Here is a 25,039-nt window from a genome sequence, read left to right as displayed (position 1 = left end):
TGTTGTCCGACATCGTCCACGGCGTCACACTTTCATGATCGCCCTTAAACTTTATCGTTTCTTATCTTATCTTTATTAAACTTAATTGAATTGTGTATTGGCAGTTATTGGATCATGTTGTCCGGCATCCTTGTCTACGGTGTTTCCCAAGGTGCCACATGCTCGCGTCCGCTTTCTTAAGCTTTAAATTTACTTCAGTATTTCTTATCTAATATTCATCAAGCTTAGTTTAAACTGTTTGTCGACATCAGACATTAAAAGCAATATTTCACTATAGACTCTAGTGTTATTGTGCTTGAATTAAAACTAATAATGACAGATTAATTTTGTCCATTCAATAACTTGAACATTTCATATCTAATGTTAAACCGAACTTGCTTACAATGTGTATGTGCATACCATCCTGACAATGTCTCCCCAACAGCCACGTTGCAACATCCAATCTGGAGTTATGGTCTTTGATTCAAATTCATTTTTCCCGCTCTCTATCTTGTTACAATGTTTATGTGCATACTATGAGCTAACTAATTTTGATCCACAGCCAGGTCACTTTATTTACTCTGAAGTTATTGCACTTGATTTTTTTTAAATAGGAGATTAAATTCACTTTACCACTATCGAACTTGGTACCAAAAATGTTAAATGACATAAGATCTCGAACAAGTTCGATCAACGGCCAGATAACACAATTCACAGTTATGACCCTTGAATTGTCGAAGTTCGACAGATTTACTAATGCCTTTGTCTTCTCGCTTGCACGAGCATTTCGCATTTAAACCCTAGCAAATTTCGTGATATTGGTCAATGGGATAATATCTTATTTGGAGAGTGATAAAATTATAATTAATGATAAAACGAACAAAACCAACATAACACTTCGTTTCTAAATTAGTTATTTTCGCATGTATTAAAAACAGTCACAAAGAAAAACACAAAACAAAAGTCGACAAGTAGATCCCTCCACTCGTATCACAGTTGCACCACTCACTCGGCACGCCCCGACAGGACAGGCGCCTAGAAAAAGAATAAAGAAGTGAAGCGTTTTGTAGTGTGGGTATATGTAAAAGAACAAAAACGGGAGGTCGCTTAACACAACGTATACTTGCACTTGTATGTGTAACCACACGTTAATGTGAATGTTGCAATTAAGTTTTAAAGCCGATTGTGAATTTATTTTTAAATTTGTACATGTAGAGTTAATAATTTCTTTACGTGTACAATCCTTTCAAATTGTACCAAATAATATGGTATTCGATATTCGACTAAAGTCAATTTTATGATCATTCATCATTGACTTCATTCACCTTATTGGTCAGTTATAAATTACAAGTAATCCGATTAGCTACATCGTTCTTAGATCCAGTAATAAGCCATATTGAATACCAGCCCAGGCATCCAATATTAACATAGTTCTACATCGGATAGCTAAGCAAAATGAAACTCTTCATTTACCTTTGCACACTCTAAGGCGTCTTTGGTGGCGCTATATCGTTTGTGACGTCATTGGCTACGACGTCCGTCGGCTTCGTCTCAACTACGATTGGCTCTGTAAATTGAGAAAATTAGAACGCTTGCGACATTTTGATTTGATGAATATTTTTTTTATTATACCGGGAAACATTCCAGCCTCAGATAATACTGTTTAGTTTAAGTATGTAAATGAAACGTGTATATTATAGATTTTAGGGATGCAAACTAGTTTGGCTTTAACGATTATCCATGTAAAAGGGCAAGCCAGGCTCTACTTTCTCGGAACATCTTATTTACATTTTAACAGGATTAAGCTAAGCTCACTAGTTTTGATTTGGTTTATTTTGTGTATTGTTTACACTCTTACGAGGGTTTGGACATAAAAAGGCAAATATTTTAATTATAATCACGATTAACTTATTGTTCTTAAGTTAAATTTAGATTTAGTAAGACTTTTGGATGAATGAAATAAGTTACTTCAGCTTTTTACGCATAAGATCATTCGATATATTGGGACAAGGGATCCGCTTCATAATAGCTCTAAGTCATAAGTTTGAATGAATGTTATTATTTTTTATGTTTTGCTTTATATATTTGTGGACACACTTCATCCGATATTCCAATCGTAACAAATCGGCCATCTCCGGCAAGCTTCGAGATTGTCAATTATTTTGGATAATGGCCGAGGTGTTCCAATTGCCGGTATTCATTTTGAAAAAAAAAAAAAACTTGGAAGAAAGAAAATATCCAATCGACATGGTTCCATCAGCGATTTTTCTACAGATTTAAGAATGTTCGAAGTGACGAGTAAGTGGACCCCCTGTGCTAACATTTGGCTAATCGACCCATTGTCATTTTATTGAGTTAATAGTATTGTTAATAGTCTTTAGTTAAAGTTTGATTAAGTAACTATCACCGTCAATTTTATTGATCGTTGGATGGGCCTCTTTATACGTAAAGTCTTGCCTTTTTACTTTAGTATGTTGCTACATCACTTACGGTTGGCGGCAGATGCTGCATTGCCGCCGGACATAGCAATGGTTCCGTCACTTCCTGCTGCACCAGCAGCATCCATGGACGGCTGTGCGCCACCAGTTCCGGTAATGTCGAACGTATCATCCCCTGATGAAAAGAATAGTTAGATTATTATTTTTCTTGAAATTAAACTTATGCACCATGTTTTTTTTTTAGATAAAACCAATCTCACACACCGAATTAGGACAATTATAACAAAAGAAAATTATACATTTAAACTCCTTTGCCGGTATTTATAAAACATCGTAAGTCATTTCTTAACTGAAGTAAATTTCCTAAAATGTTCGATGTCAAATTAAAATAAAGTTTAAGAATGTTTAACATAATGGTATGGGTTTTTTTAATCAAATCAATGAAAATAAAGTCTTAAAGATATTTTGAAATGATTGCATCCTATGAAAAGTGAGATACTTTACTTAAGAAAATGGATTCAGTCAGGAAAGTACTCTAGATGTTTTATGAAAACCGACCCTGGTTGTTTTAGCAATATGTATGAAACATTTGAACTGAACTTAGTTATAATTTCATAAAAAAACACAACAAAATTAATGTTTAATTGAAAAACAGGCAGTAATTTAACTAAATTGCTTAGTCAAGTTAAACAGCCACAAAAGATCGATGGATATTCAATCAATCACATGTACGGACGCCCACAACAAAATACCGACAAGTGCAAAACTACACGTCAACCAGTGATATATATGTGTGAAATGAACGATACATATTGTCAGGGTGAAAATGTTAGCCAACAAACTTGACTGAAACTTACTGAATTACTCAGCTCAAAGCGATCGCGTTTCATCATTCACGTTAATGGTCGAAAAGCATGTTTATCGAGGGTGTGGCTACGCACTGACGTAGGGGCAAGCTGTTTGTCCATTCAGTGAACGTTCAAGTTGTGTGTTTGTTAAATATGATCCCGATAAAAGATGCATTTGTATACCGAATAATGTATCGCTTTAAACAAGCCTATCTGTCAATCAGGGCAAAGTATATCATGCACTCCATCTCGTATATTAGCCTACAAAATTTAACGACCAACCAGCGGATGTAGTTGGTGGCTCACCCGGCGCGCCTTCCAAGTTTACTTTTACAATTTCAATATTGAAAATAAAATAATAATAAAATACTCCCAAAATGAAGAAATCGGAGAAGAAATAACCCCCTGCCAACACTTTAAGCTGAATAAATTTTCGTTCTGACGCCCCCCCCCCCCCTTAGAACGAATTCGATAAATTTGTTATGTATTAGTACACGTATGACATTAACCTTGGCTTAAAATATATTCCAAGGGAACGAAAGCGACTGCAGGTATAAGTTCGATTACTATATGATTTTATATTTAGAATAACAGAACAGAACAGAACAGAACAAATTAATAATAAATAAAGCTCTGACATACTTAAGTAAGAAAAAGGCCCGAATACAACCGTTACAATCAAAGCACAACATGCAATTAAGACCAGGGTGATCTATTTGTGCGACAAAGCTCCGGGTCGGTTTTCATAAAACATCTAAAGTCACTTTTAAACTGAAGCCGATTTCCTCAAATGTTCATAATCCAAATTAAAAGAAACACAAGTGTCTAAATAAGTCTTCATTTTCAATCAAATTTATGAAAATAAAGTATTTCAGATATAATTAGGTGATTTTATCATATGGTAAGTCAGCTATTGACAACTTTATGTTTTATGAATACGAGGCCTGGCCAATGCTGTGCTTTTACTGCGCATAATACTGTGCAAATTAGGCAACTTTAAATAAATTGCCAGATTTTCATCCCCGTTACATGTAAAAAAGGAGAATTGTTACAATATCTCGTTCGAGGTTCGTCTAAAAACTCATACTTTTCCCTTATGCAATAAGAAATAACATAAACACATATTCAACGGCGAAACGGTTATTTCAGAAAAAAAAATGTACATTCAAAAACATTGATGAAAATCTAGCAATTAGTTTATATTGGCCTTAATGAACTAATTCCATTTAACATTTACAGGATGACATTGGTGCAAATGGTTCCGGTCGTGAGCGTGGTTTTACGGTTTCAACGTGGAGCGTCTTCATGACGATGTCACCATTTCCTGGTTTCTTGGCTTCAAGGGGAAAAACATTTAAATACCAAGCTATGTAGGATAATCAGCCATCGGAGATAGATATAGAAGCATATATTTACAATCCTCTGTACCCAAATTTCTCGAAATATCGAAAGAGTTTTCAGTATCAAATTTTACTTAGCGTAATTACTTGCTTAAACTTGATTTAAAAAAAACAAAACATAGTTCATAATATTTATCTATTAAATGATATTTATTAAAAGTCTCATCTCTCTTTAAAAGGAGAATATAACACAATTTGTACCAATACAAAATGGTGGGCATAATTTGATCTTATTTAAGTGGTCAACATTATATTTTGTTCAATGAGAAGGCAGTATTTCTCAAGTATCAAGTTATATACTTAGTTCAGTAAATCAGAAGTCATCCGTTATTGATGTCAACCAGTTGAGTTGGTTGATATAAATAGTGGCTGGCCCAGTAAATTGGTAGTTTACAAAATATTATGTAGACCACTAAAAAGTTAAAGATTATTTGTATGTACTTTAAAAAAAGTAAATGGTTATGCGACTTTGTCGAATTAAGCCATTTATTGTTATAAGTATATATACTAACAACTTTTTAACAATTACATGAGGGCATAACATTTTCTTAGAAATAACTTCTCGATGCAGAAGCATTTAACTTAATTTACAAGTATGTGTCGATCAGAATATTGAAAGCAAGTTCGAATCAGATATATGTGGTCTATTTTGAAATATTATTTTGAAGTATATCATTGGTCAGGAAAAAAAGACCGACCACCTACAACTGAGTCAAAGAAAACATATCCATATAAATGAAGTGTATGTCGAGTTGGTGAAAATAACGAAATTCCTGAATATTTCTCTTCAGATAAAAACAAATATGTTTTTAAATTAAGTAACACTCGTTATATGACCTCTGCTTTCGTAACACCATCGTTATGACGCTCAAACTGCTTTCTTAATGTGGAACAAAACATCAACAACGACAAATGGCGAAAGCCACGCACATCTGGGTTTTTTTCTCAGTCGAACAAGGGGCATAACTCAACAATTACTGAATGCAGAGTTATGAGCCTAGCTATACATTTGCTTATTGTGTCTGGGAACATATGTACCAAGTTTTATTTATATATGTTCATGGGTTTCTGAGTCATTTCGCAGGACTACTATGACAAGCCTATAACAATACTTAGACATTTCTTTCTTCCAAGAACAAAGGGAGCTAAAAATAAACTCACCTGTCACGATACTACCAGACGTACTGCTGGATCCTGACATCACCACGGTGTTGTCGGCGGGAACATCAATAGGTGGCATAACTGAAGAGTCAAATAGTCACGTGACTGTCAGCCATGCGGAATTTAGACAAAATAAAAACAAAAGCATTCAATGTTACAGCAATGAAGCACATTAAAGGCAATTGGCAGTCTAAAAATGTTATCGCACTAATAATATGTCAGCATATTCAAGGGAGGTAACAACGTATTTGACTAAGTCAATTCGAGTTTGCTCCCTTAGGCCATTATCATCCAATATGGAGACACATGTTTATTTCAAACAGGCCCTAATCCATCACGAAGAAATACTCAAGCAATTTCTCAAACTTTAGTTCAACTCATTTTTCCTCATTAAAGCATGACATGATTCAAACTTGCTAATGTTTTATCCCCTTTTAAACGCGCATTAAATTGATATACATCATTGCTTAATATCTTAAAGAATATGTGTTACTGGAGCAAAAAATGTAATAGATTACACATTACCTTGCTGTTGGATTGTATTTCTAGAACACATTAACCTAATTATCAAAGCAAGCATGCGCCTTTTAAAGGTGTGAAACGTTTTGATTTGTGGTATAATGAATTGAGATTGAGAGTGATTTCATGTATTTTTGCCTGGCCCGGTATTCATAAAACGTCTACAGTTACAGTGTGTGTATACCACGTGATAAATTACGTCATATATGCTACGTCGGAAGGCAGCATTTTGCTTAAAATAAAGATTTAAATCAAAGATAACTTTTCTATTTCTACACCATTTTAAATAAAACAAAGGGCAGTCTATGCCGCTTAAAGAGCCCCACATTCGTTGTATTACCGAAGTTTGATAAGTTGATTGGTTTCACCAAACACTTCGACAAACCTGTTTACAAAAAAATGTTTTGACAGTGCTCCGTCAGACGGCCGTATTGTGAAAAGGTTTGTCGAAGTGTTTCAAGAAACTAAACTCTCAATCACACTCTGGTAAATACCGAATGCGGGGCTCCGTAAGCGATGTAGACTGCGCTATGTTTTATTTAAAACGGTGAAGAAATAGTGAAGTTATCTTCGTTTAAAGTCTTTATTCGAGGCAAAATATTGCCTTCCGACGTAGCATTTATGACGCAATATATCACATGGTATACACACACTGAGTAAATACCTATCTTAAATCGAGTTCCTAATGTTTTCGTACTCAGATTGGAAGAAATGTACCAGTGACTTTACCATGAAAGAGTGTTAATTACATTAAATATATAAAAATAAAGTATTATAGATAGTATAAAGTTATTATATTATATGACAAGTTAGACACTTAACTTAGGAAAATGCCTTAAGTAAGAAAATGAATAAGTAAGAAAATGCATTAAGTAAGAAAATGAATAAGTAAGAAAATGCCTTAAGTAAGAAAATGCCTTAAGTAAGAAAATGCCTTAAGTAGTAAGAAAATGCCTTAAGTAAGAAAATGCCTTAAGTAAGAAAATGACATGCTGGCCATTTATTATTTCGTTTAGTTGCAGTTATTGTGCTATGCATACCCATAATGCACCAGTCATGATTTTGTTTCGTTTGCTGTATTTCACTGTGGCCTAACCTTTTGTGATAAACTGAATTGCTGTGTAACGTTTGTGGTAACAAAAATGAAGCACACGTTTCCCTTTCCCTACCTTCCGGTGCTGTAGATCCGCCCATGAAGAACGAGAAATCGGCCTGTGGCGGTGTGAAGACAGGTACTGGCTCAACGGGCGTTACAACCACTTCCATCTGGGGACCGCCGCCCTGTGCGTCAACGGCCGTCGCGCTACTGGACATGTCACCGTTGAGCATGACGTCCATGGTGGCGGTAGCCATGTCGGCCGTGTCGGTAGGTGGTTCCGGCTGCAGGGACAGGTCTAACACAGGTTGCATGGAACCTGCAGACGCCGTAACAAAATTTGAAGGTGTTTGAACAAATAAATTTTATATCATTCTTACAATGTATAACATGGAACCTGCAACAAAATTTGAAAGCGTTTGACAAAAAAGAAGATCATTTTTACAATGTTTGAAACACAAATATATTAGTTGCATTCATCGGATATCGAAAGTTTAAACTTCGGGCCCCGATTTCTCGAAACTTCTTAAGTCCCTTATAACAGGATTAAGCTAAGCTCACTATTTTTGGTTAACAATAAATTACGTAATATTAACTTCTTTAAGAGTTTTTATACTTTGGATATGATTTATCATTACGAAAATCACATTAAACCATTTTTCATTTATCAAGATTCAATTCAAGTATGTATTTTGGCTAACTAAAATAAGCTGCTTAGGCCTGTTAAGCTTAAGAAGATTCTAGAAATTGGGGCCAGAGAAACATATTATCTACCTGTCATGTCCAGTCCGGTCATTGCGCTAAGACCTGGTCCCTGGATTGTATCGAACGCCATTGGCATGGAAACGGAGTTGTCTGCGCCTGCTACCTCAACCAATCGGAAATCTCCTCCACCGGAAGTAGCGCTCTTTTCTGAGACGTTCCTTGTTATTGCGGCGGAGTCCCGGCCTGTTGGTGTGAAAGAAACGTCGAAAGAATTTCCGGTCTGTTGATTCATGTTCATGGAGGGTCCACTAAACTCTGGGTTTTGGTCTGTGTTAAATGGAAGCTGTGGGCCTTGGTCTAGCGGCTGGAAGTTAAGACTGATGTCGTTCTGTTGCTGTTGATCAGAAGTGGTAGAAAACTCTGGACCAAGGTCAGCCGACTGTTGGGCACGGAAGTCCTCGAAGCCGGTCTGCTGGAAGCCAGGTCCTCCTGGTGGGAAGGGGAACGGACCGCCGGGGAAAGGACCGCCAAATGCCATCTCACTTTGGCCGGAGCGCTGGGTCCTGTCTGGAAACGGAAGTGGCTGTCTGGATGGGACTCCAGGTGGAAAGAATGGCTGCCTGCCGTTGGGGAACCGTTGTGGAGGGAATCCCATTGGGAACTGAGGTTGTTGTCCGTTTGGGAACCCCTGGGGAAAGTTTGCTTGTCCGTTTGGAAAGTTTGTTTGTGCTTGCCCGTTTGGGAAGTTTGGTTGTGCTTGCCCGTTTGGGAAGTTTGCTTGTCTCTGTCCGTTTTGGAAGTTTGGTTGTCCGTTTGGGAAGTTTGGTTGTCCGTTTTGGAAGTTTGCTTGTCCGTTTGGGAATCTCTGAGGAGTTGATTGTTCATTCTGGTTGGATGCTGTTGTGTCCTGAGATGTGAATTGAGGTTGCCCATTCGGCCCAAAGTTCATTGGACCTCCAAAACTACCACCTCCGGCCATCATTTCCGGTCGCCTCTCGCGAATGATTCCCGCGCCGCCGCCGCTCTGTGCAGGGAAGATGGCGTTGCCTGGAAGCGAAATGGAAAACATTATTGCATTACAGGGGCGTAGCTTCCTAAATGCCATTTTGGCCTCGGCCTACACTTTCTTTCCGAAAAATAAAATTAAAAAATTGAAGGTTCTAAAATAAAAAATAAAATACGAAATTGGTGTTCTATACATGCATTTAGCAATTGGAAATACATGTCAAAATGCACCTCCACTAATCGAGCTGAAAAAATAGCGACATGGCCTCGTAACCACAAACCAATCGGCATACACATCATTCTTAGATAAAAAAAGCATCTAAGAGACCATAGTCATTGATACGTAATTGTCGTTTAATTCATGTGAACTATGTAACAACTACTTTTAAGTCTCGATTTGAAGTGAATTGTACCAGCAAAACAAAACATGGAGTCTACAATATTCAAGTGTTCTAACTCTAGTATGATTTGTTTCGTAATCTTTGTTTTACGCGAGGTTCAAAATTCGCGCCGCCATTATATATTATATAGATGAAAAAACAAACATCCCTTAATTTTATTTTTTTTTAATTCGCGACCTGACCTATTTCCGATAAATTGCGTTTATTCAACTCTCGCGATATTCTAAGAATCCATTATAGTTTACCTGGGAACCCTGGGAAGGAGAATCCTGGCCGACCCTGGGGGAAGGGGAAGGGCTGTCCGGGCCGCGGACCGGGTCCCGGAAACTGACCCGGACCGGAAGGAGCGCCTTGCTGTGTTGTCTGACCTCCGTCTGTGGGGCCCTGGGTTGGTGTATCAGGCACTAAGAAAAAAGAATGAAAATGTTGAGACGTGATTTTAATAAAAAAATGAGTTTGTATTTTGTGTTTTAATTCTATAAAAAGCCAAAAATAAAATATGTATGTTCATATATAACCCTTATGGACATTACTCGTACAAACTTTTCCTTCAATAAAAGTGTACGGTAGAGTAACCATTAATATAATATATATGTTCAGTCAAACCACATTGGCTCGAACTCCCAGGGACCGGTGAAAAAACCTCGAGCCTCGGAAAATTCGAGCCAAGCGGTAATGCTTTCATTCAGCATACAGAAATTGGTACTATACATCCAGTTCGAGCCAACGAGGATTTCGAGCCAAGCGAGCTCGAGTGAACGGGGTTCAAATGTACATGTTTATACACTTTCCTGGTGAATTATAGACAACGATGTCGATTTACTTTAGGTCAAATACAAATAATATTATGGTTAATGTTACATGCTGACGAAAAACACAATAGGCATGTAGGGAAAACAGTTATTTTTTAAAAAGATATTTTAGCGTGTACAAAGAATGTATGTTGTAGTATTGTAGTGTTAACATTTATATAGGATTAAATTGTCGAAACTTACCATTTGGAATTCGAGGAATCTGAGGAATGTTTGGTATATTTGGGAAGTCTGAAAAGGGCACCAGAAATACTTTGGTTTATTATTTCAACAAAGGTACATGTATTTTATTTGTTGTTTAAATGTATAAGGAATGAATTAGTAATTTCTATGTTCTAAGTTAAATTAAGACCGTATAGTAAATATTACGCATGTAAAAACCCAAAATGTAACAGCTTAATGAAGTGGGTTAAACTGGGGCAAATGAAACACTAGGTGACAAATGTAACAACTGCGGCAAATGAAACAATTCGTTACAAATGTAACAACCGCGGCAAATGTAATACTACTTGGTGACAAATGAAATCGATGTGAATTGTTTTTAAGCATTAGTAATGCGTATTTCAAGACTAAATCTAAATATCGTGCATGATTTCCCACTCTATACAAAAACATGATATTGATGGATTAGTAACGTATTAACTGGTATGTACTAGTATACCTTCTAAATGACTAATAAGTAATGAGAAAGAAAAAAAGTGTTATAATACAAGCGCGCGCATGAAAACCTGGTCGATCCGGTCGTCGCCCCTGTCTAGGGCGTTGTCGCTGTCCTCTGTTGCTCCTGCGGGCTGGAAGTTGGGATCTGACTGGTGCGTTTTCTCGACGATTCAGAGGGGGCGGAGGTATAGGGAGCGGCACCGGAAATGGAGCCCTCGGGAACTGCTGAAGCGGCGCAGGAATCGGGTTGATCTGCGGCAAGGCGACCGGTACCACAGGCGCCACAGGCGGGAGGTTGGCAATTGGCGGACGTGCATTCAGTGGTAATTGTCTATTATTAGACATCCATTGTTGACGATTTATATTTGCCTGTTGCATGCGCTGGTCTCTAAAATTTTGAATAGCTGGATTTCTTTGAAACTGGCTGACCGCTTCTGGTTGATTTCCTCTCTCCTGCTGACGTCTCTCTGGAACCGGCTGTCCTCCAGAAAGCGGTCGCGGACGAAGCAAAGGAAGTCGTGGATTGATGGGCGATCGTGGTCCGTCAGGTCGTGGCACCCGACGCCGCTCTGTGGGGCCTCCGCGTTGTTCTAGAAACTCGGAAGCTAGATATGATTCATGCAATGACGAGATGTGAATATGATATTTGATATGAATGTATGAAAAGGTTATGGTCTAATCTACCAACTACTAAAGCGTTCATTATTAGCGTTTTCGTGCATATTCTAACTTAAAGCTGCACTCTCACAGATTTACCGTTTTTACAACTTTTTTTTATTTTTTTGTCTTGGAAAGAGCAATTTTTGCGTGATCTGCAAACCAATGATAAAAGATTGCATTCAACAAAAATGTTTGGACTTAAATATAAAAATCTGCGATCCAATTTTCTGTCAGTAATCATATAAACTGGTTTTCATGGATTTTCGCAAAAATTGTTCGTTCCAAGACAAAAAAAATAAATAAAAAAAGTTGTCAAAACGTTCAGTTATGTGTGAGTGCAGCTTTAACAACAAGCTCGTTCTAATCCATTTATAATGTTCGAAATAATGTTGTATTCAGGGGATGGTAGTATTTTTCAAATCTGACGTATATCAGTCAGTCTATTTTAATCAGGTGAATCGGTAAATTTAAACGAAGGCTGTGCCAGTAGACGAAATATAATATAGAGAACTAAGCTGGTGTAAGGGTTATTAGTATGCATTTACCAAAAATAAAAGATAAATACATAAAACTGACCTTCAACCTTTACTTTCATTTGAAAATAAGCGCATTAACTACGAGACATGCATTTCAAAGGCGGCGCTCGTGATTAAATATTCGTGATTAGATCGTACATTCGTTGAACATATGGATGCAATTCAAATAAACACAATGTACGAATGAGTTCAAAGAAAAGCAATCAGATTCATCTTAAGCGTACATGTCGTAACACTAAGTTAGTGGTCAACATAATATTTTGTCTAATGAGAAGGCAGTATTACTCAAATTTGCCAATACAATTATTTGAGTAACTCAGCAGCCAGCCCTTATTAACTGCAATCAGGCAAAACTGTGGATATAAACAGTGTAAGTTGGTAGTTTACACAATATTATGTAGACCACTAAAAGTTAAATATTGCTAGTATCTACCTCCACAAAATAAAAGGTGATGCGACAGAATTGTTTTTGTAAGTACATACTAATAACCTTTACATGTTGTGTTAAACATATTAACAACAGTTTAAAAGTTGTAATACATGTATAAATATTTAATAACGAGTTAATATTTTACCTTGTGCTGTCTGCGGATTGAAGCCGTTAGACATGTCCCCTGTAATAAACAACAACAACTCTTTTGTCATTATTTTGTACGTGAACATTTCATAAGCGTAAAAAGTCCACCTCGATAGCAGTTTTTTAACAAAATCCATGATGCAAAAATAACAAGTTAAGCTATTGCATCTACAGTCGAAACCCGTTGGCTCGATATCGTTTGGTTCGATTCCTCGTTGGCTCGAACTTGATGTAAAGAATTGAGTACTGCAGGTAAACAATCCCGCTTGGCTCGAATTCTTCCGAGGCTCGAGGTGTTTTCACTGGTCCCTTAAAGTATGAGCCAACGGGGTTCGATTATATTTATCAATGAGTTCATATCTATATTTTACCTTGAGATGTTTGCTGTCCGAAGCCGTTAGGGATGTCCCCTGCAAAAAACACATTAATTTTGTTTTATATATTTAAATAAAATTCCCTCTCGATAACAGGCTTCAGTTTCTCAAAATTACTTACAATAATGTTCGAAAAATTTAAATAAACTTCTATCTCGATATTTTTTTTTAGATAATTTGAAACATACATCCCAGATACCAGTTTAATTTTAACCGCCGAGCAGAAATACCAGACCTAGTAAATATAGCGACTATGATGTCTTGCACACAGATTGGTGCTACTCAGGGGATGGCGTTATTTATAAGGTTATAGATACTTCTAAATTTAATTCTATTCTTTTTATAGTTAAAACAAACTCCATGATGTACCGATCTACAAGGTTTGCAATGAAATAGATTAGAATAGATTAGGTAAGATAAGATATATATATATATTCCGATTACCAAACACGCAAACATATTCCAAAAACCAAAAAACAAAACAAACATACAGTCAAAACTCGCTATTTCGAAGTCGTTTGGACCTCGGGAAATACTTCGAGATAACGAAAGTTCGATATAGCCAAAATACAAAAAGTGTTTAACCTAACAAAAAAAATCGAAAAAAAATCGACAGCACCGAGATAACAGAAATCGACAAATCGAGTTTCGACTGTAATTCAATATTTACAAGCATACACTTTTTTTCATCTGATATACACTTACAAGTCATCCCCGAAACTCTCCAAAATTGTCAATTCCTGTACAGAGTTTGTTATTTCTACAATACACAGTCAACTATAAACGCAAATTAGTTCTTTCTCGGGCACTGCAACTGAAGAAACGTCTATCTACAGTGTCAGTTTAAGTTCGCTAATGTTATGTGTTTCGTCTATTTCTATGTCTTGTTCGGGTTAGTGGTTTTACGCCACTACACATCTGCATTCCTCTACTGCGCTGACCAGAAATTGGTGCTCCATTGCCCGTCGGTAATGTCGGCGTCGGTTGGCCACCATTCATGTTATTTATACCGGAAGTGTCGGTCGGGAGGTTGGGGCCGTCTCCTGGTTGGACCGGCGGAAAATTGAATGTACCGTCAAAAGTTGGTCCGCCGCCGCCAGGGAAAGTAAAGGTCGAGCCAAATGAACTTCCGGAGAAAGACCCGAATGACGGAGGAAAACCAAGCGGAGTATTTAAACCACCAAATGAGGGTAAAAATGGGGACCCTGTTCAAGAAAAGTGCAGCTATAATGATTTGTGCATTTCAAATAAAAATGTGCATCTATGACTGCATGGCATACTGCCGTTCAAAATCGTTTGAACTTATTTATTTCAATCTAAAAATATATATTTCAACCGGCAATGATTAATTTTCAAAAGAAAAGATTACGTGTGTTACATGATATTTGAGTTCTATTAAGGTAAGCTGTCCATTAGTACAATTTAGATATAAACATCGAGATTATTTATGTTTTAAATTTATATTTTAAAGTGAGACTCTTATTCAAAATCAATACATACACATGCATGAAAACATCCATTTTGACTGATAAACCTTTAACTACTTCCTAAAAAAAATGTATGCAAGATATTAATTACTGGTATTTACTAGCAGAAAGCGCAAACATATTAAATGATTGGTGAATGCTACAAGATTTATTGTGGTCTACTATGGTCTCATAAGGTAGAATTACCGTGTTTTATGCTCAGTTCATTCAAATTAAACTCAGTTTCCTTCATAAGAACAATTGTTTTCGACATTTATTCATCCTTTTTGGAATATTAAAACAAGATTTTTCATTGTGGTAAATCTTTTTTGGGAGTAAAAGTGCATCTTTAACTATTTTATTATTTTTGTATGAATACCATTTTTGACTAACAGCATAATGACGCTACTATTAGGATATTATATTTTAAAGGGAGGTAATAAAAGAAAATTTTACTATGATTATAAAGCAATTGTTTTAATTTGTTTCTTAAATAACATGTTGTAATGCGTATATAAAAAGATCTCGGAAACACATTTAAAACTATTACTACTTTGTGTAACTTTAAAATGAAACTTTTCCAGATCTTGTTTAATTAATGATGGATGGCTTACCTTAAAGGTAAAATGTGATTACCTAAATGTAGAAATATATTCCAGATTTTGCAGAAAAGAAATCTTTAAAATCTTTAAAACTCACAACAAACTACAGAGAAACTCGGTGACTTCTACATTTTACTGTGAACTATTTTTTCTAATAATAACTTGATAAACGGTGCGTACCTAAACCGTTCCCACCTAAACCAAGCAGTGCTGAAATGTGCAAATACATGTATACAAGTATGTGTAAAATATACATTAGAAAGCGGATATAGTTGTATCCAGAAAAAAAATCGTTCTAATGCAATATGGAGTGTATCGTTGATCGTGTTTTATGTGTTGAGTACATATTGAAATAATTTATTACCATAAAACATATTAAAACTACTTTTTAGGAGGCGTGGTATTATGTCATAAGATTACTGTGCCAATTTTACAAGATATTTTTTTTATTTATTATAATTACCTCTTTGTCGTCTTTCAAGTTCAAATCTAGCAGCGACTGCAAATGAATGGACAGGCTTAAACGACATGCAACAACACCCGATAATAACACAACAAAACAAGCATTCACACTTAAACCGGGAGGCAAAACGTGGGAGAGCACTTAAACCGGGTACGAAACACAAGGGAGAGCAATTAAACCGGAGGACAAAACAAGGGAGCGCACCTAAATCGGATACAAAACAAGGGAGAGCACTTACACTGGGGAACAGAACAAGGGAAACGTAACACAAATAGAAGACATGATGAACTACTCACCTTGTGGTGGAATGCCTCGAATGTTACCTGTAGAAAAAAGCAAAAATAATGTTTACTCATTCTTTAGCACTGTTTCACGAAAGCCAATAGCAACGCGTGCATGTGGATACTAAAACTTGACATAACCGAACATATATCTTACGCATAGATGAACGTTTCTCCTCAGAAAAATTAAAATTAGTAGAACGTAACCACTGTGCATTTGGTAAACTGACCATATCAGATGAACAAGGAAAACAATGCGGTCAAAGTGTTATCAATAAAAAGGAGATCAAGTAGATCCAAAATATTCAGGTTGAATTTGAAATTACAAACCATTCAGCTTCAAAACCTATCAAAATGGAAGGTAGCCAATAGTCTGAGATGGCAGAATCATGCTTTGATTCACTATCATGTGTTAATTATAAAAAATAGAGCATGTAACAATGAGTAAGCACGTTCGAAGTTGTGTAATTTGCCCTGTAAATGGACGGTTTACAATGTCAGAATTATTTAACTATGCTGCAAGTAAATCGCGTAGTAATTACAATTCACCAGTTATACGTAGGGATTTTGCTCTTTGAAATCTAAGATTTATGCAATAAACCCTTACACGGAACCAAATTGAACTTAAATTAAATAAAACTACACTACTATTAATGAACATTATTGTCATAAATTTACGAAGAATTTTTACTAATGCACCGGATCATAAACTAAACTCGTCGTATGGCGGAGATGGCGGAGGTGTTCCGATAGATAGATAAAGTGATTTCGTTTTGTCATTATCTACATTATCTTGTGTATAGAAAATGAAGCATATATTGGGTCATTGCACTAAGGTGGTGAAATGAACCAGGATTGTATGCTTAGTTTTTCATTCCAACAAAAGTCACAAATTTGATGCTGCAAAATTATATGTCTCATTTTTCTGATCAAAAGCAAAATGTAAACATAAGTCATTAGATTCATTTTACGTAGCAATGGTGAAATATAACATAAGCTCTGTAGAAATTTTCAGTGACGAACATAATTCATTTATGTACACTTTGTTTCAAGATCAATCTACTATGCCGTGGAGTTAACATGTAATATCATCGCCGAAGCTCAAGAGTCGAATCGAGCTACCATTAAAGCTGATTTGAAAACTAATACCTTGTATATATCGTGTCCGCCATACTTACGAAACCAAAGTCCTATATGAACTTACCTTTGTTTACCACTTATCAACTAATAATATGTGTTACAAAACCATTTTTAATACTAAAATGTCAATCGGTTATGCTACATTCTTGACCAGGTGGGATATATATTGATGTAGCGAATGAAACAGACGTTAATGACACAGAACGGACATTTTATTGCCATTAATAGCAACTCATACCTTTGGCATAGTTTTAGCTGTATTGTTTACTACTTACCGAATGGAAATCCCATACCTAAAAACAAAAGTTTTATGTTAATAAATGTAAATAAACTTTAAAGCTGCACTCTCACAGATTGAACGTTTTGACAACTTTTTTATTTTTTGTCTTGGAACGAGGCAATTTTTTCGAAAATCCATGGAAATCAGTTATATAAGACTGCTGACAAAAAATAAGATCGCAGATTTTTATATTTAAGTTCAAAAATTGATGTTTTAAGCATTTTTCTTAAACCGTTAGTAACGGTTTAAGCCATAAACCATTAATTTTCGAACGGAAATATGAAAATCTACGATCTGATTTTTTGTCAGCAATCTTATATCATTGGTTTGCAGATATTTACGCAAAAATTTGTTCTTTCCGAGACAAAAAATAAAAAAAAGATGTAAAATGGTATATCTGTGAGAGTGCAGCTTTAAAGATAACAATAACAAGATTTTTTACATGCTAGTAAGTTTTATTTTAAAAGAACTTTATCAAATGCAGTAGAAAACAATTTAATGTATAATCGTTTGTTCTAAATTTCATCCAATTGGAAAAACTTATTTCAGAACATTTTTAACATTGTTTGTATTACTTTTTGGTCAAATATTAGTTTTAAATAATTAATACAAAATAAAGAATAAATGCTTTTATTTATAATACCTCTTCGCATCGCCATTTCCCGACGTCTGAGATCGACTGTAAAAACAGAAACGAATCAGAAGTCAATAAATTTAATTCATGCTAAATCTTTTGTATTAAGTAATTTATTAAGTTATTTTAAACTAATTTAAGAAATTACAAGGAAACATCATCACTTATAATTCATTTCAATCATTGAGAGCCTAGTATTTTCTTCGATATTTGGATAAACATAAGAATAAGGTTGTGGATTAATCAAATCCGTGTAATGTTTGGACTGTTTTATGACGTACCTATATACAATTTCTATTTTTGAAATCCATACTCGTACATGACACATATATGCGAATCAAATCAACTACTTATATCTACATTTCTTTAATGGTAGACAGCATAAAATGGTGGATTAGAAAAGCAGAAAAACTAACCCTTATGATAGTACGTACATAAATGAAAATAAATTAAATAGGGAGAATGAAATAGAAAAGGTGCTAAAACATCTCCCTGCCGTGCGGTGATGCAAGACAGGGAGAATGACAGTGGTTATATTTTTTAGATGATTTTGAATTTCTTATGTTTCTTTTGTGTAAGTTTCACGTTTATCGTATTGCTTTTATTGGAATACTAACTCTTCTATACACGATTGTGTCGAAAGCTTGCCGAAGGTCAATAAATGAGCCGAACGTTTCCTCACCATTATGTGATTGAATGTGTTAGACTTTTAAACAAACCTTGCAAATATTTAATCAGTTGATTTGTTTGAACGTGTCTTGAAACATATATGAGTATATAGCTTACATATGTAAATATTCCTTTAAAAAACATATATCAGAGCAGGAAGTAATGATGTTTAGTGATTATCTAACGCCCGCTCTGACAGGTTGGACAGTGTAGGGCAATAAACTCCTCGTGAAAGCCGGACCGCGGTCCAAGGCCTTGAACAAACTGTCAGGCCAGGCGAGAAATGTCACCTGGACTTCCAATGAAACATAGTTTACGTGAAAAAACAACAAAAAAACGTGATCTTAGGGTTTTAAACTGTCAAACATTTCAAACAATCTACAAGTAAGAGAAACACGAAATAAGTAATAATGTTTTTTTTGCATATGTTTGTGGGTAAGATTCGTTCTTTGATAAACGACATAGAATATTTATGCTTAAAGACAAATAAATAAAATGATTAATTCAATTAGAAACAAGATGGAAAATATATTTAAGCGACATACATTTAGATGGACAGTTAAAAGCGAATAACTTCAACTTTTGCATATACTATTATCTCAAAGATGCTTGTTCATAAATTACAACAGACAGTTTACAAATATTGGCAACGAACCGAATAATATTACAAATCATGTTTGAGCTCCTTGAAAAAAGAAATCGTTCTTTGAAAAGGTCATTCACATTTGCGCCTTCACTTATCAATCAATTAATCATAATTAATCAAAATCAATCAAATTTTCTTTCGATCTTCTGCAGAAAGGAGATATGTCAATATTGTTAGAGCAGGTAGCTTTAAATCATTTTGAACAAGCATTCATTTATGAACTGGCAGAACAGACTCAGGTTAAAATCGTTTCATCCAATTTAAATACTTAAGAAACAAATTTGATGCCACATCAAGTGACATGAGCTGATGCAATAAAGACTCAATTTATTGTGCAAAATCACAAATAATTCTAAAAACCATGATTTGTTTTACAATTTAAATGCGGAAAATTGTCAAGTAGAAACATTTTAATATCGGTTAAGCTGCCCCATAATTCGCACCCATAAAACTCTATCACCTGTTTATGATCTTAAAATGATCAACATTAACTGTAAGGTTGACGCCGTATGATTGAAATCCCTAGGCAGCCATAAAGAATTGTTTTTCGTCTAAAACATATTTAGAAATAACAATCAAAGAGCAAAACATGCAATGTAGTAATCATCGAAATCCGTTCCCTCTCAGTTTTAGCATGAACAACTATTTAAAATGAAATACTCTAATATACCTGCTAATGTTTCTGAATTAAAGATATATTATGATACTATCATCGATTTATTAAATATGTAACTAAGTATTGCTAAAAAACAATTCATAAACAAACAAACAAGTCCGTTAGACAGTTTTAATGAAAAATGTGTTATTTTTTATGCAAGAGCCAAAACGGTACCCGGTCGATTCTTAACACAGAATCAATTTAATACAGTCTTATTTACACTTAGCGTGAATCAAATGGAACTATATAACAACCTTTGTTTAATAGGGTGACAATACCAGTCCACAGAACTGAGGTACCGCTTCTGGGCCTGTATGCATTACATAGTTAAACATAATATTTTTCTTAATGTCTAAATAAATCTAAGTCTAACCACTTTGATTTTGATATCAAATATGTATGTTTATCATTGTTTTCTGTCCTTTTACAACATGAAAAGATGCGCGTGCTTCATATCAATCGCGAACTTTAAAGCTTAATCTAAGCTATGACATAGTAAATGTTGATGGGAAAAAAACAATAACAATTTGACTTCAGATACCAAGTAATTTAATTGAAATGTTTTTAAAAAAACTCCCCGCCTCCAGCGACAAACGCATGTCAACAACAATGTTCAACTGATTAGGGTAACTGCCAGAGAAAATACATCTATTAATGAAGTGTTTTTTGTTGTTGTTTCCCTTACGATTTTCAGTGTTTTCATAGTTTAAAACAGTTCAGATTAGTATGCCTTTTAACTTACAAAGTCTTCGAAATCCACGAATGTCTTGCCCATGAACATATACTGAAAAAAGAGAAGAATGCATATGAATTTATAAGAAAAAAAGTTTATTGAAATGATAACTATAATGAAACATCAGTTTAAACCTACACTAGCCATTAACCATTTATAAAAAAAATAACCATCTTACAACAGAAACCGTTCCTCCAATTAATTATGTAACAGCCTCATTAAATAATTTGATAAAATATTTACCTGTGCAAAGTAGAACACTTAAACACAGTTTTATATACGTTTCCATTTTGAACGAAAGTTGAATATCACACTTCTGTTACGAAATAATGTCTCGTGTGGTGTTTCACGTGGAATAAATGAGACAGACACACAGTGAAGGTGTCGTTTTAAGGCAATTGTTGCATTCGAGGAGTGTTCATTTGTCACGTGACCAGATATGCGAAAACAATAGTTTGCGAACAAAGCAAAAACAGTGTAAGTGAAAGACAGTTTTATGTAAGTAATACGTTTTGGCCACATTTGTAAAAACAAACCACAATGGATTGTATCGTATGCAAATAATCACCTATCGCCCCTGGGTGTTGACCTGTCAATGCGTCAAAATTATTCATTATCGCTTTTTAACAGTACTTACATGTAACAATTAAGTGTCATTACATGATCATGATTGCTAATTCTGAGGTTACATCTGTCATGCTGATGAGTAAATTAATTTGGATCTGGAAGACCTACAACTGTCTAGATCTAAGTGTTTCTTTACATAACAAAACTCATAAACTAATATCTGTGTATCAACATATAAATCACTTTATGCGAAACACATACTAAAACGACAGATAAATTTATATCTAAAGACACTTCAGCGCTCTTCAGTTTTGCCTTTAAAATATGACCATTTGTAGGATTTGCATAAGCTATGGCTATACTTATTGAATATAATCATATAACATTTCTGTCCGTCAACAAAATGTGTTTTAGTTTTAATCATATTCTGCAATCTCAACTAGTCAAGAAATGTTCAAATACTGACTTTTTTATGTCCATGTCTTTTTGATTTCAAGAAAGCATGCGACATAATTAATATAACACTTGTATTTGAGGAGAACACTTCATGTAATATAAAATGAAGCCTTTAAGAATGTCATTGCTGATTGTTGAGCCTTAGTGAAGAGGTATAAGGATGCCTATATTTGTGTTTTCAGATTGGTATACAGCAAGGGAATCCGTTGTTCCGACGTCTGTACCACTGTAGTGCAGCAAGATGCCATGTTCATTTTTCATTCTGAAAAAAAATGTTATGATAAAAATTCATTACGAAAAACATCTTTAATCTTAATTAATATAGTATTCATTTGCATTGTGTATACTTCAACAGTAAAATATAACGTTTAGAAAAGTTTTATTTATAAATTTTAAGAGGAACAATAGCAAGAAAGTAGTCATGTCAGTCATTTAAAAACAGTACATGTACTCTAATTAACTAGTTAAATTCAGTTATTCAAAAGCAACTCGACACTTATAAAACAGCAATGGTTCGAGTCCTATTTGAAAAAATGAAAAGATACTTACTTTTTTGTGACCAGAAAGTTAAGTAAAGTCGCTTTAATTTTCAAAATATACCTGATATCAAAAAGCGTTTGCTTTTGTTTGCAAACGGGTTTTCGACCCAAATCATTAATATCATAACATGTTTCCCTGAATATATTGTTTCTTTTTTAAAAATAGCGTTTTGCTTTAATATCATTGCGCTGGTATGACTTATAAAACATTTTTTTTTAAAGTGGATCGAGTGTGCGAATGAGCTTTCACAAACTGGATCGAAGCCTCAGTGAGCTCCATATTCTCATTGACCGTTTAAAGACGTCAACCCCAACACTTTCGTACGTTAGAATTTGCTCATTTGTTTAAATGTTGCTTTTTTTGTCTTGTGATTTTGTATGTCTCGCCTTCGTTTGGTCGGTAATCAATTAGGCAACTGGGTCTGTAGTCAATAGTGTTTGATTTAGCTTCCAAAATGTTAAATCTTACTAATGCAAAAAAAGCGTGTTATATCTGAAATAGTTGACTTGTAAGAGTTTGAAAAAAAAATCAAATTTACGTTGCTGTACTTTAGACAATGTTGAACAACAAAAGACTAATTGACTCAAAAGTACGTTACTGACGTAAAGAACAGAGCGATGTATTTTAGAATTCTGGGTGTTGGCAAGTATTTCCATATGATGCAGTAGGTTGCGGGGATGATTAGTTGGTGCAAGCGATACTCCAGATTGTAATGTTATTATGTCAGGGATATATATCGAGTTAACTAGGTACAACTGTTGTCTATATCGAGGTGAAACATCCTCCACTTTTGTGTACCGATTACTTTTCTTATCTACCCTACTGCGTAAAAAACAATAGTATAATAGATTTTACAATCTCTGAAGGCTCGGGAAATTTAAGAACAATTGGATTATTTGAACATTTTCTGCAAGACATTTGAAAAAATGTCAACATTACATATTTACGTTCGATATCAGATAAGGTTTAACATTTTTAAATATATAATGTAAACATAGATTCACTTTATAACAAATTCATATCATAGCACATGTACTAATCAATGATTATCAATAAATGCATTGTACGACAAAACTTATTTCTACACACTCAGCACTATCAACATTAGAGAACAATAAGAAAATTTGCAAAGCGCAATATATATATATATAAACTAATAAAACTTAGTCCAATTGTTGCAAAGTTAGTTCCCCTTTTTCTTTGAATTTCTTGAAAAGGATCTTTCAACGCATAACTTTTCAAACTTCGTACTTGCATCAACCAGATTTGATATGGCACTTGATCTCAATTATAAAACCGTTTGGCATTGCAGAGATAATAAAGTTTTGTTTTAAATGTATTGTAAATATATATGATAAAGAATAATCTGTTTTTGGTATACATGTATTTGGTGTATACTATTGTTGACATCTTTATACGAAAACATTAATGTTAAATAAATGTCTAATTGTTATCATTTTATTGATAACGAGATTAATATCTGTTAGCTTTAAGTGTCATCTATGAGTGGAAGAAGTGCCATCGTCGGCATCCACGGTACTTAATCCCGGTATATTTCCTAAACACAATGGGACAATTGACATACACTATCCCGTTTTAATGAAGCAGAGGAGAAAAATATTCTTTCACTGATTTCGCATGTTACAATTAATTAACTTCACTAACCGTATAGTGTTAGTTGACGCCATGGCCGAGTTGTCTTGACTGCTGGCAAAAAAAATTATTGAACTGAAAATACGGGACCAGTCAAATTCTCGCTTTCGCCAATATATATTTTTACGTGAAAGCATCTGGTACCTTGCGGAACCAATAAAACTGCCTCATTAAAATATTCATTATTACGAGATTTTCTGAGCCAAATCGTCCACGGTAACCAACGAAGCATAGCGTAGAAGTGTGTCGGGGGTATCCGACGATGAGGTAGTGCATGCATGTGAAATTTAATGTTCAGCATTAGAAATAGCCACTATCCGTGAATTTGACGAGAAAATTTGTTGAAGTGCTATCATAGTGTTGATAAATTCTGGAATATAAGTTATTCTGAAATCAGAACCGATCTTTCACAAAATTGAATATATATGACTTTGAAAGCAATTACAATAGCGGTCTTAAGCTCTTAACCATGATTGAGGCCTAAATCCCTCATACTCGAGTCCGAACAGAGGATTTTGATTTTCTTTACCCTATGTTAACGAAAGTTGTACTGTGTATGCTGATAATGACATGGGAGCTAGTAGGTCTTATATGGTTTTCTCGGGGCATGCTGCCATGTAATATAGAACAAAATCAATGCTATTTCGGACATTGTCATAATCTTTTATTCCATCAGTGTACATATTTTATCAAGAACATTGTGTAAATAACGTTTTATTCCAATGATAGTGCTTCTTTTGTTAGTTGCTCTTTTTATTGATGTGGATACAAAAATGTCCAAGATATGTATGTATAATTTAAAGCAAAACAAAATGTATGTTGAATATAAGTTTATAAAATGTATTTGTTCATATGCACGAACAATAAAACCCACTATCATGTACTTTCATAATGATCGTGGTGATGGTTTTGATGCTGCTGGTGGTGGTGGTGATGATAATGATGATGATGTTGTTGTTGTTGATTATGATGATGATGATGGTGATGATGATGATGCAGAGCATTTTACTCATCCATCTGAAAGCGATATCCACCTCCTCTGAACAAACTTCTGGGTGAAAACAACAACAACAACAAATC

The 25,039-nt window shown here is 34.8% G+C and overlaps 1 protein-coding gene across 2 annotated transcripts; it reads right to left on the bottom strand.

Moving 5' to 3' along the window:
• Positions 1–906: 906 nt before the first annotated feature.
• Positions 907–21,113, bottom strand: LOC128232979 (translation initiation factor IF-2-like). Of its 2 annotated transcripts, XM_052946806.1 has the most exons (17): positions 20,987–21,113; positions 20,753–20,794; positions 18,047–18,082; positions 17,399–17,416; positions 15,999–16,025; positions 15,703–15,738; positions 13,169–13,207; positions 12,796–12,834; positions 10,548–10,595; positions 9,798–9,956; positions 8,216–9,193; positions 7,515–7,760; positions 5,827–5,907; positions 4,503–4,601; positions 2,470–2,592; positions 1,453–1,546; positions 907–1,014 (listed from the first exon to the last, which is right to left on the bottom strand). In XM_052946806.1, the coding sequence occupies exons 1-16, from the start codon at positions 21,030–21,032 to the stop codon at positions 1,464–1,466; spliced, it is 2,100 nt and encodes a 699-aa protein (XP_052802766.1). In that variant the 5' UTR covers positions 21,033–21,113; the 3' UTR covers positions 907–1,014; positions 1,453–1,463. The 2 variants fall into 2 exon arrangements, with proteins under 2 accessions (XP_052802766.1, XP_052802768.1); XM_052946808.1 differs by lacking the exon at positions 4,503–4,601.
• Between the last annotated feature and the right edge of the window lie 3,926 nt (positions 21,114–25,039).

Source organism: Mya arenaria, chromosome 4 (assembly GCF_026914265.1).
Source record: "Mya arenaria isolate MELC-2E11 chromosome 4, ASM2691426v1".
NCBI classification, from domain to species: Eukaryota; Metazoa; Mollusca; class Bivalvia; order Myida; family Myidae; genus Mya; species Mya arenaria.
The sequence above is the reverse complement of the archived record's forward strand: the minus strand, read 5'-3'. Positions and strand labels throughout refer to the sequence as shown.